Source organism: Lepisosteus platostomus, chromosome 21 (genome assembly GCF_059453375.1).
Source record: "Lepisosteus platostomus isolate fLepPlt1 chromosome 21, fLepPlt1.hap1, whole genome shotgun sequence".
Lineage (NCBI taxonomy): Eukaryota > Metazoa > Chordata > Actinopteri > Semionotiformes > Lepisosteidae > Lepisosteus > Lepisosteus platostomus.
The window spans coordinates 2,231,650-2,247,738 of record NC_142631.1 but is presented as its reverse complement, the minus strand read 5'-3'; the positions used below and the strand labels follow the sequence as shown (position 1 = coordinate 2,247,738).

Here is a 16,089-nt window from a genome sequence, read left to right as displayed (position 1 = left end):
CACACAGTAACTGACTCACAGACCACAGACCCCTCTGGCACTGGCCTGTACAGTAACTGACTCACAGACCGCTGACCCCTCTGGCACTGGCCACACAGTAACTGACTCACAGACCACTGACCCCTCTGGCACCGGCCTGTACAGTAACTGACTCATAGACCGCTGACCCCTCTGGCACTGGCCTGTACAGTAACTGACTCACAGACCGCTGACCCCTCTGGCACCGGCCTGTACAGTAACTGACTCATAGACCGCTGACCCCTCTGGCACTGGCCTGTACAGTAACTGACTCACAGACCACTGACCCCTCTGGCACCGGCCTGTACAGTAACTGACTCATAGACCGCTGACCCCTCTGGCACTGGCCTGTACAGTAACTGACTCACAGACCGCTGACCCCTCTGGCACTGGCCTGTACAGTAACTGACTCATAGACCGCTGACCCCTCTGGCACTGGCCTGTACAGTAACTGACTCACAGACCACTGACCCCTCTGGCACTGGCCTGTACAGTAACTGACTCACAGACCGCTGACCCCTCTGGCACTGGCCTGTACAGTAACTGACTCACAGACCACTGACCCCTCTGGCACTGGCCACACAGTAACTGACTCACAGACCACTGACCCCTCTGGCACTGGCCTGTACAGTAACTGACTCACAGACCCCTCTGGCACTGGCCTGTACAGTAACTGACTCATAGACCGCTGACCCCTCTGGCACTGGCCTGTACAGTAACTGACTCACAGACCACTGACCCCTCTGGCACTGGCCTGTACAGTAACTGACTCACAGACCGCTGACCCCTCTGGCACTGGCCACACAGTAACTGACTCACAGACCGCTGACCCCTCTGGCACTGGCCTGTACAGTAACTGACTCACAGACCGCTGACCCCTCTGGCACTGGCCTGTACAGTAACTGACTCACAGACCGCTGACCCCTCTGGCACTGGCCTGTACAGTAACTGACTCACAGACCACTGACCCCTCTGGCACTGGCCACACAGTAACTGACTCACAGACCACTGACCCCTCTGGCACTGGCCTGTACAGTAACTGACTCACAGACCCCTCTGGCACTGGCCTGTACAGTAACTGACTCACAGACCACTGACCCCTCTGGCACTGGCCACACAGTAACTGACTCACAGACCGCTGACCCCTCTGGCACTGGCCTGTACAGTAACTGACTCACAGGCCACTGACCCCTCTGGCACTGGCCTGTACAGTAACTGACTCACAGACCGCTGACCCCTCTGGCACCGGCCTGTACAGTAACCGTCTCCTACAGGTTTGACCTATACAGTGAATGACTCCTATCCCCCCCGAGTCCCGTGGCGGCAGCGATGCGGCGACGTACTCGTAGAAGTGTGTCTTGCTGACAGAGAGGAAGCTGCAGTCGCGGTGCGCGCGCACGGTGAAAATGAGGGGCTCCCCCGTCAGCACGGCCAGCTGCCCCACCAGCTCCCCCGGGTGGGTGAGGAACAGGCAGGTGTCCTCCTCGCGGTCGATCATCCGCTGGTACACGTGCAGCAGCCCCGAGATCACGAACCGGATACTCACGTCCTGCGGCGCACATCGGCAGAGAGAGGGGGGAGACAGCAGGAGCAATGCAAGGATGAAAGCGACTACGTTTATCAAACTGGTCAGTCTCCAGTCCCCCTCCGTCCTGCTCCCTCTCTTCTCCACCCTCCACCCTGCCCGACTCTTTCCTGCCCCCCCGCCCACTTGCGCCCTCTTACCTGGTCTCCTTGGCGTGCCACCACTGTGCCCGCCTTCACCTGGTGCAGTGTCACCCTGCCCTCCAGCAGGCTGTGGTCCTGAGGCAGCCAGACAGAACCGGCACGAGGGTCAGCGTTAGAGAGAGAGAGAGACAGACGGACAGAACCGGCACAAGGGTCAGTGTGAGAGAGACAGACTCTCAAACTCAGTCGAACTGGCAGACCAGTATGCGATCACCTGTCACAGCCTGACAAACAGTGAGCCTGTCTCTCAATAATAATAATACAGTGAGTGATCTCCTGTCCCAGCCTGAGGAACAGACAGTGAGCCCGTCTCTCAATAATAATAATACAGTGTGTGATCTCCTGTCCCAGCCTGAGGAACAGACAGTGAGCCTGTCTCTCAATAATAATAATACAGTGTGTGATCTCCTGTCCCAGCCTGAGGAACAGACAGTGAGCCTGTCTCTCAATAATAATAATACAGTGTGTGATCTCCTGTCCCAGCCTGAGGAACAGACAGTGAGCCTGTCTCTCAATAATAATAATAATACAGTGTGTGATCTCCTGTCCCAGCCTGAGGAACAGACAGTGAGCCTGTCTCCAAACAATAATAATACAGTGTGTGATCTCCTGTCTCAGCCTGAGGAACAGTGAGCCTGTCTTTCAATAATGTTCGATAAGTTCGCATGTAAATATCTTATGATGTGTCTGTATTGTAAATATCTGTCCTTGTTGTGTTAACTGTATATGCTTTGGCAACACTGTAATTCATTGGTCAAGCCAATAAAGCCTCTTGAATTGAGAGACGGGACCAGCACGAGGGTCAGAGAGAGAAAGAAAGGCAGGGTCACACGGTCAGACAGCAAGGAAAAAGGGAGCCAGACTTACGTTGAGTTTGATGAGGCGTAACAGGTCCTTCTTGGCAGCTTGGAAGATGGCGCCGACCTTGCTGGGCGGGACCTGGTCGGAGCGCCCTCCGCTGTCGGTGTAGTGGATCACCGCCGATGGTGCCGGCTGCATGGTCACGCTCTTCTTCAGGATGGACTGGCGGAGGGAGAGGGAGACTTCGTGTGCAGCCACTGCAGCACTGGGCGCCCCTGTGCACGACTCTGTCAGTGCATCAGCCTGTCCCTTACCTTGTGCATGACGGGGCTAGGGGGCGCGTCCTCGATCGTGACGCGGGCACGCTCGTAGGCCATATTGAGGTCGGTGCTGCTGGAGACGGCGCCCCCTACGGGGCACGACAGAGAAAACAGAGACGCTGAGCACTGCGCTGTCAGCGAAGGCTGGACTGGGCACCTGTACTACCACACCACACCAGAGCAGACTATCCCACACTATTACTGTACTGTAATAGTGGACTCTTAGCAGGACTGCAACCTTACCAAACTGGACTGACCCTTTACTGACCGGACTGGACTGTGGCTCAGGGACATTCTGCCTCAAGATTTACTTGATATTTTGGGCTGTACTGGACCATGAAGCAATGTCCTGGGCTTGCAAAAACACAGTTCGGGACCAGATGAACCCGGGACCGACGTTAGAAAGACTCATCGTGCACGAGGCCGAGCTGGGGACGTCCCAGCTGGCCCTCTGGGAAACTTCAAGAAGCACGGGATCCTGGGATTGCTGAGCAATAAAGAGACGCCAAGCTCCCAGGACAGGCCAGATGGAACTGCACTAGTAAACACTAGCTTGCCGTGTGTGCCCTGTGGGTATTGTGCTCCGCTGTACGGCACTGGGGGGAGGCGCGGAGATGCACACCTCTGTCCGTGCCGGGCGGAACCAGTCGTACCTGTGCTCTCGACGGACAGGGAGCGGCTCTTCCTGAAGGCCGAGGCGCTGTCGGCTGCAAAGCTCCGCACCGCGTCTGGAAAACACCGGGACAACTCCATCACTCGCTGCGCCCGCCAGCGGACCACCACTGCGCAGATGCGGGCTACGCCCTGCCATCCACACCGGGCTGACTGTCCTCCGCCACACCCCTGCCCCCACTCAGAAACGGCGGTGACAAACAGCCAGGTGACTTCCTGTATGAGGGGGGCTGGCAGGCAGACGCCCAGTGCACAGCAGTCTGATCCACTGCAGGCCTGGGTATCTCCATTTAATCATGAGAAACTCTTAAATGGTAACCAGCTTTTAAACACAATTTGGTCTGTCTTCAACTATCCTTACTGTATTTCACAGCTGCGCAATGAGAGTGTTGTCACGTGTGGCGTTTCAGTGGCGTTTGGCAGCAGCTCAGTGTCTTAACAGAAGGCGTAACAGGAGGTGATCAGGTCAGCCTAATCCATTACTGGAGTACGGCTCCCCTCTATTGCAGACATTTTTATAACTCGCCGTCTCCAGAAGGCTGGAAGTATTGCTAAGGATAACAATCATCCTGGTTTCTCACCCCCTTCCCTCTGGTTAGCGTTACAGGAGCATAAAGGCACGAGCCTCCAGATCCAGAGAGAGTTTCTTCCCGCAAGCTGTCAGATTACTGACCCCTACCCCCACCACTGGCTCACACCAATGTTTTTTTCCTCTCTGCTCACACGGCTTGTCTGACTTGTCTTTTAAGTGGTATGTTATTTAACTAGTTGTTGTGGCTGCCGCTGTTCTGCGTTTATGTTTTGGTGATCCCTAATTTGTCTTTGTATCGGAGCATACATGCAAACATGCATTTCATTGCACTTGTGAATTTGACACATAAACTGAACTGAACTCGGAATGTCCGGTCATTAATGTTGGTACCTCCCGGAGGAGAACGGGCAGGGTCTGACCTGTGTCCGAGGAGCGCTCTGCGGGTCCCTGGGGGCATTTATCCAGGCCAGGCTCTTCCTCGGGGGGGGTGTGGGGATGAGGTTTCCGGGATGTCCGACCAGGGCTGCCCTCCCCTATCACACTGAACACCGACACCAGAGGGATGGCCTGGCTCTCCTGTGCATGGATGGACACGCAAACACAGAGAGAGTCACACTCCCCGAGTGAAACAGGCTTCGGGCAGAGAGAGTCGCTGTGAGAGAGCCACACTCACCAAGAGAGACAGAGTCAAGCAGAGAGAGTCGCTGTGACAGTCATACTTCCCGAGTGAAACAGACTGTTTGATTTCTGACTGTCCGTGGAGCAAAACAACAAGAGTGTAGCCCACTGAGACATGCAGAGGCAGACGGGCGAACTCTCACCGGGTTGAAGAGCTCAGTGGTCAGCCCCAGGTAGTTGTGAAGAGCCAGGAAGGTGACCCTCTGCAGACGCACCATGATAATCTGTACAGAAAGAAGACCCCCCCCTCCTTAAAGCAGCGATCTCTAACCCGTTTCGAGAGAAAGCCCCGTCCCCCTGGTGTCCCCAGTGAGAAAGCAAAGACTGCTCTCGCTTTTTCAGCACTGTAATTCAGTGGTCATGCCAATAAAGCTCCGGGAATCGGATTAGGCCAAGTGTGGCTAATTAAGCAATTAACTGGCTCAACTAGGAAATGAAGAGCCGAGCTCGGATGAAAGCGCGGTAGCCCTGCGTCTCCCCAGACCCGACGAGACGAGTCACAGAGGAGGACAAATCCTACGCACCTCCGCTCCATTTCAGCCCTGCGAACACCCCACGGCATAACCGGGCGTCTTCAGTGACCGGAAACTGACCCGCGATGGAAGAAGCAGCACCCCTTGACACCCCTCTCCCTCTCACAAGCCGGGCTGCACGACCACCCTAACTGGCCCATGCGGGTCGCGCGCCCTGCGTCATCCGGCCGCGCCGCCGAGCTGGAGCCCGGGCGCTTTGAGGCACGGCGTCACGGCCTCCTGCTGCTCAGCAGCGTGGTCCTGCTCCAGGTTTTCCCAGCTGCGGGTTTGTCTCCCACGAGCCCGTCATCACGTCAACATGACTCAAGCATGTCGGCAAATACACACAACGGGGCAGTTACACTGTCGCGGCGTAGGTCCGCCGCACAACGAGGGTGCCCTGCTTCGTCACTGGGGGGTTGTCTGACCTGCGGCGCTGAGGTTTCGGGGCCGTCGGGGGCTGTACCTGTATGACTCGGACCAGGGTCTCGGGATACTTGTTGAAGACGGACTGGAAGGCCGTGGCTGGGAGCCGCAGGATGGTGGAGCGCAAGGCGGCCCGAGCCGAGACGGTCTTGTAGGGCGCCGGGTAACCCTGGGAGAGGGAGACACGGAAGAGGCAGAGTGAGGACAGTAAGAGAGAGACCCAGCAGAGAGGCCAACGGGTTTTGCACTGATGGGGACAGAGGGCCAGCCGGTCAGACTCACGGTGATGACATCCAGGATGCTGAGCAGGCTGTGCACGCTGTCTCCCGGGAGCACTTCCTTCACCACAGGATCTGTGCCATCCTTGTTAACAGGGGCGGCAAGGAGTGCCGTGAATCACACAGGACTGTACGGTGTACATTATACACAGCACAGGAGCGCACAGTATGTTACATGGTAGACTGTATATCAGATCAGATTGTATATTAGTGTATATTGCATTGTACTGTAGATCAGTGGTCATGACATACAGGACAACCAATCTAGGGTAACTCAAAACTGAAAAAGTGAATGGAGAAATGAGATTCAGTCTTTTTTAGCCCGAACGTCTAGGATATAAGAAGGCCCACAGCTATAAGACTCCTAAACCCCACTTCTTAAATCCAACTACTCCGGCCTCAAAACCCCATTGCATTTTGCACAGAGCTGAAAAGACAGCCTCTGTGCGAACTGTGCACATCACTGCCATCTGAACGCTGCTTGAGAGATGACAGCTGCTACCATGTCCCCGTCTTCAATAACTTGTCAGGTCATTTGTAATGTCACTTTCTACGATGATGAACGTGAAGAAGCACACAGGTGAGCACTGCACTGTACTCAGGTAGATACAGTGATGATTGGAACGCTTTTCTCTGAATGTCAGTGTGGGATTAAGCTGTACTTGGTCCTCGGCAGCCAGTGCACGCCGCTGTGACTCCCCGCTCGTGACACTGCAGTGAGGGTCTGACAGCTCGTGCGGTGCTGTCTGGAAGGGTGAAGGGTGAAAGGTGAAAGGTGAAGGGCGCAGACGCTCTTACGCTCTCCTGCACACAGAGCTCCAGCCGGCCGTCCTGCACCACGTAGATGCTGTCGTCGGTGTCGCCGGGGCGGAACAGCCCCTCCCCCTCCTGCAGCTCCATGAACACCATGTGCCGGCACAGCTCCAGGAACAGGGGCTTCTCGAAGTGCCCCAGCACCCTGCGGAACGGCGAATTACAAATCATCCCCGCGGCAGCGCCCTCCGACCCGAACGACACCTCCTCCCCTCGGGGCCCGCCACCCCAAAATGCACCCCCTGCTCTCGACACTCCCTCCCATCGGGATGCACCCCCTTCCCTGAGCGATCCGGGGACGCGCCGTCACTCAATATACCCGTCGGACATTTTGCCCGTCTATCCCAGACGGAGCCACTGGGCTCCCCCCTCGGGCAGCAGCGGACTGCATTCCCCCAAACGCCTCCTGCGCCCAGGACCCGGCAGCCTCACCTGACGTTCTTCAGCATGTACAGCACCTCGGAGGGCAGGTGGGAGTTCTGCACGTCGAACTCGGTCAGGTCGGCCTCCAGCAGGGAGGGGGGGGGCTCCTTGGGCTGCAGGGTGGGGGGCTCCCGGCGAATCCGCAGGATCCTGACGAGACAGCCAGACGGGCACGGACTCAGAGCGGCACCCTCCCAAGGGACAGTTACACCAACAGTTCACTGCAGCAGTGGTGGGGTCATGGGTTCAAGACCTGGGTGCCGCCGGCGTGGAGTCTGCGCGTTCTCCCCAGATTCATATGGGTTTCCTCCCACAGTCCAAAGACCTACTGGTAGGTTAACTGGCCCAGTGTGTCTGTGTCTGTGTGTGTGTGTGTGCCCTGTGACGGACTGGTGTCCCATCCAGGGTTAATCCTGCCTTATGCCCACTGCTTGCCAGGATCGGCTCCAGCTTCCCCCTGTGACCCCCGCACTTGACGAAGCAGTGAGAAAATGGCAGCTGTACATCAGGGCGTTATCGCTTTGCACGCATCTCGACGCGCGTGAACTCGTCTGGGACTCACCGGCGGGCCAGCGCCAGAACCTTGGGCCTTTTCCGGGACCGCTGGCGGGACACACTGCCGCCAGAGCTGGGGGCCGAGGACAGGGTCTGGACCTGAGACACAGGAGGGGTTGAGGGGTCAGAGTAATACGCCTGCTGCACATCCGCATTACGAGAAAAGACAACACCGCTCTCATTTGCAAACTGAGCTACCGCTGACCTCCAGTGGACACTTTCAGAAACTGCACCCTCTCAGCAGGACACAGCAGGGACAGCCCCTTCGCCTGGGGCTGAGCTGTGATCTTAGTAAGGCAACAAACTCATGTTCGCTGCTTCTATCCATTATTAGAAAGGCACCTAATCCCACTGAGGGATGTGGCCACCCAAAGCCCATTCCAGAACAGGACACGAGTCCAGGTAAGAATAATCAGTTGTTAATTACCTCCACTCAATACACGTTCTCCAGTGACACACCCCCCCCCCCCACAGCACGTGTTCTCTCTCAGCCATCTCACCTTCCTCATGATCTTCCTCCCGTAGAACAACACCTTGTCCCTCTTCCTGAAGCGGTATCGAGGGACGCCGGCCTGCTGCTCCCCTGGGGCACACACAGACACTGTCAGCACACCTGGGCAGCGCACAACTGGGCACACCCCTCACCCTGCCAGACCCTCTGCAATGGGCCCATCCTTTACACACCACAGCAGTTCATAACTTTATATGAGCATATGAATCTCTCATACATCCACAATAAACTCTGATCACCTGCTTATAGATGTGCCTATATTTACAGATGTTACTGTACATCTGTGTAAAACTGGAGGACTGAATTCACCTGTACAGAAACTGTATATATCTTTATACACCTGTGATAAATACCTTTATATAACATCTGTACAAGGCTATATTCACAACACACCCCAAACACCGCGTTTCTTTTCTTCTCAGCATGGAAAAAACTTTATTTGCCTTGTAGACTACGCAGCGACCTACTTCAATTATATTCACATCATATAACAACACAATTTCACTTTATACACCTGTGTAGGACTGCATGCACATTTACACCTTCAACAGCCTAGAACTGTCGCCGATAAAGAGGAACTTTAATCCAGGCATGTGAGGTTCAGCAACTAATGCAGACTCACGTGTTTGTTTGTATCTCCTGTAGACGAACAGAACCATGATCCCGATCAGAGAGATGGCCACCACAGCCCCAATCAGCACGCCGGTCAGCTGAAACACACACTGGCACTGAAGAAACGGCACTGATTCACATACTCGCAAACCAGTATTGACAGACACACACACACACTGGCATTACACACACATACTCAGAGTCAAGTACTGATATGCATAAACTTAGTACTGACAGTCGGGCCAGCCTTATACCACAGGACCAGCTAGCACATGGCCAGGCCCAACAATCCATTCATTTAGACAGCTGTTGGAATCGGCAGTCATGAGCTGGGCTCAGTACCATGGTAGTCTGCATCCTCTCCTCCACAAACTGCTGCACTCGAGCTCGGATCTCACTGCCACTGGGCAGGGGCAGGGCCCCCTGCAACACAGACAAGGTAAAACACAGAGAGAGGGTGAGAGCTCATGCTGAGAGACGCAAACAAGACACAACGCAGGGAGACAAGACGGAACACACAGAGACTTCCTGCCGCACTGTGACAAATATTCTGGGATTAGACAAACGTTCTTCCCCAAATGTACAAATCTAACCCCAGAATTCCCACACCTGCCGGAATCGCAACAACTCCCAATCCGACTGGGAGAGGGAGGAGGGAACTCAGTTGAACTGGCAGCCCCGGTATGTGATTTCCTGTCACAGCCTGAGGAACAGACCGTGAGCCTGTCTCTCAATAATAATATTAATACAGTGTGTGACCTCCTGTCCCAGCCTGAGGAACAGTGAGCCTGTCTTTCAATAATAATATTAATACAGTGTGTGACCTCCTGTCCCAGCCTGAGGAACACTGAGCCTGTCTCTCAATAATAATAATACAGTGTGTGATCTCCTGTCCCAGCCTGAGGAACAGACAGTGAGTCTGTCTCTCAATAATAATAATACAGTGTGTGACCTCCTGTCCCAGCCTGAGGAACACTGAGCCTGTCTCTCAATAATAATAATACAGTGTGTGATCTCCTGTCCCAGCCTGAGGAACAGACAGTGAGTCTGTCTCTCAATAATAATAATACATTGTGTGACCTCCTGTCCCAGCCTGAGGAACAGTGAGGCTGTCTCTCAATAATGCTTTACATTATTGTAACACATATTATACTTTAGCGACACTGATTTAGTCACTGGTCATGCCAACAAACTGAGAGAGCACACCCTGAGAGTCATAGACGAGGAGGACAGAACGAGACAGGACAGCGAGAGAGACAGAGACAAGGTGGAGAGAGTGAGACAGGACAGCGAGAGAGAGAGAGGACACTCAGAGGGAGCCGCGAGAGAGAGGACACTCAGAGGGAGCCGCGAGAGACACCAAGAAGACAGAGGGGAGGCAGAGGGCACTAGATGAAGGGCCAGAGTAGACAAGGGCAATACTCACGGGGTAAATGGAGCAATTATCATCCTCATTCATCCCTGCAGAAAGAGAGGAGAAAGACTTAATCTGTCACAAGCATTAATAAAACAACAAGGGGGAAAATTAAAAACCTGTGGCAGAAACATCGCCTGGACAAGAAGCTCACAAACTCAAACTCACTTTCACGGTATATCTTCTTCCATCTCCCCCTCACGCCCCCCAAACACGCCGTTATTCAAAGAATCAGACAAACACACATATTGTAATATGAGGGCTACAAAAGGACAAGTGAAACATTACATTAATAATCTGGGTAACCTGACCAGTCGATGGACTTTGTCGATCAGGGTCATACCAAGCTCCAGAGCTGCCCTGCTGTGCCCGGGTGCCGATGTCCAGCTGGACTTTGGGATTTACACAAGTCCATAACACTTCGACTCCACCGCGCAACCTGCCCTCCATTCCTGCAGGGTTCCTTGCCACAGCCAAAAAGCTAGGGGGTGCTGTGGCCAAAAGGAACGCCATAGGGATTACATTACAGCACACAACCATGAAGCAGCAGCAAAGAGCAGAGAGTACTCGAAAATGTACAGCACCATAGAAGCCACAAAAGATGTAAAAAACCGAGAAGGGGCAGGACGTCTGCATGCTAGGAGTGTGGCCTGCGTTCCTGCCACCACCACCAACTCCCAGCATGCAGGGGGAAAGACAGAGTGAGAGAGGAACCGAGGGAGGAGGAGAAGAGGGAAAACATTGCACTATATGACAGGCAGTGCAGTTGCTCTGTGGCTGGAAGGTTGCCGGTTCGTATCCCGCGGCCGGCAGAGGAATCCTACTCCGTTGGGCCCCTGAGCAAGGCCCTTCACCCCAGTTGCTCCAGGGGCTTTGATAAATGGCTGACCCTGCGCTCTGACCCCCAGCTTCTCTCTCCCTGTCTGTGTGTCTCATGGAGAGCAAGCTGGGGTCTGCGAAAAGAAATGCCTGATACAATAAATTGTTTACGGCCAATAAAGTGATCTTATGACTGTGTGAGCTCCAGCCTCAAACCAGGATTACACCCAATGGGACAAGCACTGGTACCCTGTGCAAATGTGATTATTAGGCCTATACTCTGAGCTAATTACCACAGCGAGGGACCAATAAAAAATTGGCTACACCGAAAAAGCAGTGACCAAAACTCGGAACACAACTAGACCGTGCTGAAACACGAGCTGAGCCCAGAGAAGAGTCCCCTCAGCCAGCTGGTCCTGAAACTCACTGCCCTGAGCCACAAGGACACCAGTCAGTCATGAACCCAATTACAGCAAAAACCCAACAAGCTCACCCGCTGGAGTGTTACGAGACCATAAACAGAAACACAAACCGGATTGTCTGACCAGAATGAGAGGTGGCCATGACACCACAGAACCTGGACAAAGGCAGATCTCACTGCCCAGAGAAGAGCTGTGCTCCCAGCTGACAGCAGGAAGAAGCAGAGACAAAGAGCGATATTTTTTTAAGAGACCAAAGAGCCAGAAATTCTCTAGGATCAAACAAAGATCCTTCTCCAAAACAATACATCTAATCCCCAAATTCCCACACCTGCCAGAATCAGAACAGCTTCCGATCCCACTGAGAAAGGAAATTTCACAGGGCTGACCCCTATGAGATCCCCTGTGGAACAGACTGACAAAAACTCTTTTGGTTCACAAATGTCTTACTGAGCATTACTGTTCTGGCAGTCCTGTAGTTCACTGGTCATGCCAATAAAGCAGAAAGAAATAACTCGATTTAGGTCTGCAACACTGACACATTATGTTTATTATGAGTCCTAGACCAGCTCATTACCTATAAACAAGTGAAACACCTCTCCCCTCTTCCCTGTCAGCTGTCTTGTGTGTGCAGGGAGAACCCAGTTCTGTCTTCACCTTGCTTACCGTTTCTCCAAAATCTACTTATCTATTTTAATTAAACTCTGAGGATTAAACACTCAAGGGCTTGGCTGGGCACTTAATTACACGATATAATAGGAAGAGTCGGTGTGGTGTCACCGTACTCTGCTCTTATATTCATATGTCCGCTTGGTCAACACCGAGTCCCGCAGACGGGGGTCTGTTCACCAAACTACAGCCGCCAGCCGTTCAGAAGTTTGAACTCGTGTGCCGCTGCCTCAGTCCCCAGACACACGGGGTGTTGCCGAGCTGCCCGCCCGGAGAGTCTCAGTTCCGTAGCATTGGGCAGAAAAGAGGAAGGTGGCGGTTAGCCATTAAAATGTGAGACTGGGGCGCTGGACGGGGGGTGCTGTAAACACAGGGGACCTCCCTACAGGCCCTCAGCCAGCCCCGTCTCCCGCCCAGCAACAGGTGCTTAGGGATCTCACTGACTCCTCAACTAAATGGGGACCTCCCTCCCCCTCACACACACACACACAACCAGGGGGCAACGACTCTCACACACACACAGACGCACAGATACGCCAGACAAACACACCAGTTAACTCGCACTATCCCCAGACACACGCACCCGACCAGTGGACGCTCGCTAACACACACACACACACGGTGAGCTAAAGAGAGATCTCTCCACAGCCCGGTAGCTGTAGTCCTGCTATCACAGGGAAGGGCGGCGACGTCACCGCTCTGGTAAGCCGGCTCTTACACAGTGCCTGTCGGCCGTAAGCGTTACAAATCACTGTCCGCAGTTGTGTGTGTAACTGTACCGGGCTGCACAAACACCAGCACCCCCCGCCGCCACTACTGCTGCTGCTGCTGCTACGGCCACAGTCCTACAGGAGCGTACAGGACTTCCACCGCCACGGCACCGCTCAACCCAGCGCGGCACACCGCCGCATCGCGACCGCAGCTGGACATTAACACAACTAGCCCAAAGAGTTACTTACTTTCCCTTTTCTCTCCTACCCTTCGCTCTCTCGCTCACTCCCTCCGCCAATCGAGAAACGACATAACTTCTACAACACCCCCCCTCCTCGTCACCAAACACACATCGGCGGGACCGCCCCCCAGTATCCCGCGCCCTGATTGGGCGTTGCGGGCCGGTCACCACCAATCAGAGGGGCCCTTACTGCAAGACCGAGTCACTTCCGGTGTGGCGACTGGGAGCGAAAGCTGAAGGTGAGGTTGGTGAGGTTTGTAATTTTATATTAAGATGAGTTCTTGCTCGATTCGTTCTTTACTTTTTATCACCCAGGGAGGCCTCGATGCGTGCTCGCCGTGTGCATTGTTTTTAGACTCGGCAGTCTGTTTTAAGAAGTCCCATGTGACAGTGAATTGCGTGTGCGCCTCGATACTTCAGTGTAGTGTTGAATAACAGGTTTATCTCGCAGATATAATGGAAAACGTGAGTTTGAATGATAACTGGCGATTGAGGATAAACAGGGCAGGACTCCCTTAGCCCAGTAGTTGGATCTGTTTCTGTTTTAGCTGCTGCAGGTGTCCTTGAGCCGCGCATTGGGACAGTTGAAACCTGTTCATTTACTTGGTGTGACATGGCATGACCACGCGTGGAAAACCGGCCGAGCCTGTTGTGTGTGACCTGTCTGTGTACAGAAACTTAACACGGGTCACAGACGAAAGGAGGGCGTTTGATAGTTGGTAGTTAATGGCAGGATCTGCGCCTGTAGCTGGAAGGTTGCCGGTTCGTATCCCGCGGCCGGCAGATGAATCCTACTGGGCCCCTGAGCAAGGCCCTTCACCCCAGCTGCTCCAGGGGCGCCGTATAAATGGATGACCCTGCGCTCTGACCCCCAGCTTCTCTCCCTGTCTGTGTGTCTCATGGAGAGCAAGCTGGGGTCTGCGAAAAGACAAATTCCTAATGTGAGAAATTGTATAGGGCCAATAAAGTGATCTGATCTATCTTATCTGGCAGTTTTTCAAGAATATCGTCTTCAACAACATGGTTGGGCAGCTTGTTCCCCACTCCCACACGTGTCCTGAGGTTTGGCAGCACTTCCCAATAGAGTAGCTTGACTGGTAAAATTCCGAATGGATCCAGCTGCAGTGCAACGGGATCGTTCCCTGCCCGTCTTGGTTTCTGACGAGGAATGAGGGTTGACCCTTAGGCTATACAAAGCGCTATACAAATAAAACTGAGTTGATTACGACGAACAGTGAGAGCTGTCAAATGAACGGTGCAGTTAAGTGACGCAGACAGGCTTGCTGTTGAACTTTGAGAAATGCTGGTATGATGGTGGACACAAATCTCCTGCTCTGCAGGGGGAGTAAAGCTGCCTCTCTTTTAAACCCCTCTCTCAGTCCGGTTTCTGGTGTGGCACCTACCACTATCCATCAGTTTTCACTTTCACTTAATAATAATAATAATAATAATAATAATAATTGCTTACACTTATATAGCGCTTTTCTGGACACTCCACTCAAAGCGCTTTACAGGTAATGGGGATCCCCTCCACCACCAGTGTGCAGCCAGAACGCTCCCCACACACCAGCTCTCAGTGGGGAGGAGAGCAGAGTAATGTAGCCAATTCATAGAGGGGGATTATTAGGAGGCCATGATTGGTAAGGGCCAATTGGAAATTTGACCAGGACTGCTGGTTACACCCCTACTCTTTTCGAGAAGCGCCCTGGGACGGCGCCTGTTTACAGTACAGTGTCCCCGTCACTATACTGGTGCATCAGGACCCACATGAGCCGCAGGGTGAGCGCCCCCTGCTGGCCCCACTAACACCTCTTCCAGCAGCAACCTTAGTTTTTCCCAGGAGGTCTCCCATCCAGGTACTGGCCAGGCTCACACCTGCTGAGCTTCAGTGGGTTGCCAGGTGTGAGTTGCAGGGTGATATGGCTGCTAAAAACTTCCCCCGGAATTGTCTCTTTCCGCAGACGCCGGCGATAGCCACCTGTTCCCCCGACTCGTGTTGCCCAGGAGTGGTGTCGCCGCCGGGCACGGGCAGATGGGCCTGCTGTCGGCTCTGGCGCGGGGCCTGGCGCGAGGCGCCGACCGCATGGCGGAGTTCACCAGCAAGCGGGGCCCCCGCACCTTCTACAAGGGCCGGGGCGCGCGGCGCACGGGCGCGCTGACCTGCAGCGGGAAGTTCGTCTCCGTGCGGGAGATGGTGCCGGAGTTCGTGGTGCCGCCGCTCGAGGGGTGCCGCCTCAAGCCCTACGTGTCGTACCGCGCCCCCCCGGGCACGGAGGCCCCCCTCACTCCCCAGTCCCTCTTCAGAGAGGCCGTGGCGCCCCAGATTGAGAAGGACCTGCGCGACGGCACCTTCGACCCCCAAGGCCTGGAGAAGTATGGGTTTGAGCCCTCGCAGGAGGGCAAACTCTTCAAGCTGTACCCCAAAAACTACGTTCGCTAGAGGGATCTCTCGAATTCCACACCCGAACTCTGTGAGAACTGTACCCCATTGACTAAGCCATCTTTGGAGACCCCTGAAAGGACCGCGAATCCCAATGACTGCCAGACTGACTGTACACTTCACCCCAAAAACTACATTCCCAGGACATAGCCCCCTCCCTCTCCGGAGGGAAACAGATCTGGTGTGGCCGCGGGGTCCCGTTCCATCTGTCACCCTGAAATGTGCACAAGACTGCTGTCCCAGATATTCTGAGGCTCCCCAAGTGGGGCTGTGGTGCATGTTAAAAGTGGACTCTGCTGATTAACAGTGGCTGCACAGCACTGGGAAATTGACAGGGTTTCTGTCTTGAACACAAATGTCTCGTTCTTTGCACCAATGTAGTTTTTTTGGGGTGGTAGTAGGAAACGGCGGGGGGCTAATACAAGAGCTGTCTTAATTTGCCTTACCCTCCCTACACTTGAACCCTCTATGAAATTAATAAAAAAGGCCGAAAACCA

General features: G+C 54.1%; 2 protein-coding genes across 6 annotated transcripts in view; one reads left to right on the top strand and one right to left on the bottom strand.

Annotated features, from left to right (window-relative positions):
* pnpla7b (patatin-like phospholipase domain containing 7b) overlaps positions 1 to 13,265 on the bottom strand; it is a 27,199-nt gene extending 13,934 nt beyond the window's left edge. The window contains exons 1-17 of one of the 3 annotated variants that reach the window (XM_088614841.1): positions 13,160 to 13,265; positions 10,306 to 10,340; positions 9,222 to 9,302; positions 8,890 to 8,977; positions 8,257 to 8,339; positions 7,764 to 7,855; positions 7,211 to 7,351; positions 6,764 to 6,923; positions 5,970 to 6,050; positions 5,728 to 5,856; positions 4,893 to 4,973; positions 4,491 to 4,647; positions 3,521 to 3,595; positions 2,862 to 2,956; positions 2,614 to 2,769; positions 1,744 to 1,821; positions 1,362 to 1,567 (exon numbers count right to left, since the gene is read on the bottom strand). In XM_088614841.1, the coding sequence (XP_088470967.1) occupies positions 1,362 to 1,567; positions 1,744 to 1,821; positions 2,614 to 2,769; positions 2,862 to 2,956; positions 3,521 to 3,595; positions 4,491 to 4,647; positions 4,893 to 4,973; positions 5,728 to 5,856; positions 5,970 to 6,050; positions 6,764 to 6,923; positions 7,211 to 7,351; positions 7,764 to 7,855; positions 8,257 to 8,339; positions 8,890 to 8,977; positions 9,222 to 9,302; positions 10,306 to 10,338 (1,736 nt within the window). In that variant the 5' untranslated portion in view covers positions 10,339 to 10,340; positions 13,160 to 13,265. Of the gene's footprint in view, positions 1 to 1,361; positions 1,568 to 1,743; positions 1,822 to 2,613; positions 2,770 to 2,861; positions 2,957 to 3,520; positions 3,596 to 4,490; positions 4,648 to 4,892; positions 4,974 to 5,727; positions 5,857 to 5,969; positions 6,051 to 6,763; positions 6,924 to 7,210; positions 7,352 to 7,763; positions 7,856 to 8,256; positions 8,340 to 8,889; positions 8,978 to 9,221; positions 9,303 to 10,305; positions 10,341 to 12,316; positions 12,818 to 12,918; positions 13,134 to 13,159 lie in introns of those variants that run through there. The other 2 variants (XM_088614843.1, XM_088614842.1) reach the window with 2 other exon arrangements.
* Positions 13,265 to 16,089, top strand: mrpl41 (mitochondrial ribosomal protein L41). Of its 3 annotated transcripts, none has more exons than XM_088614908.1 (2): positions 13,265 to 13,391; positions 15,114 to 16,089. In XM_088614908.1, the coding sequence occupies exon 2, from the start codon at positions 15,185 to 15,187 to the stop codon at positions 15,590 to 15,592; it is 408 nt and encodes a 135-aa protein (XP_088471034.1). In that variant the 5' UTR covers positions 13,265 to 13,391; positions 15,114 to 15,184; the 3' UTR covers positions 15,593 to 16,089. The 3 variants fall into 3 exon arrangements, with proteins under 3 accessions (XP_088471034.1, XP_088471035.1, XP_088471036.1); XM_088614909.1 differs by having other exon boundaries at positions 13,315 to 13,405; XM_088614910.1 differs by having other exon boundaries at positions 13,324 to 13,396.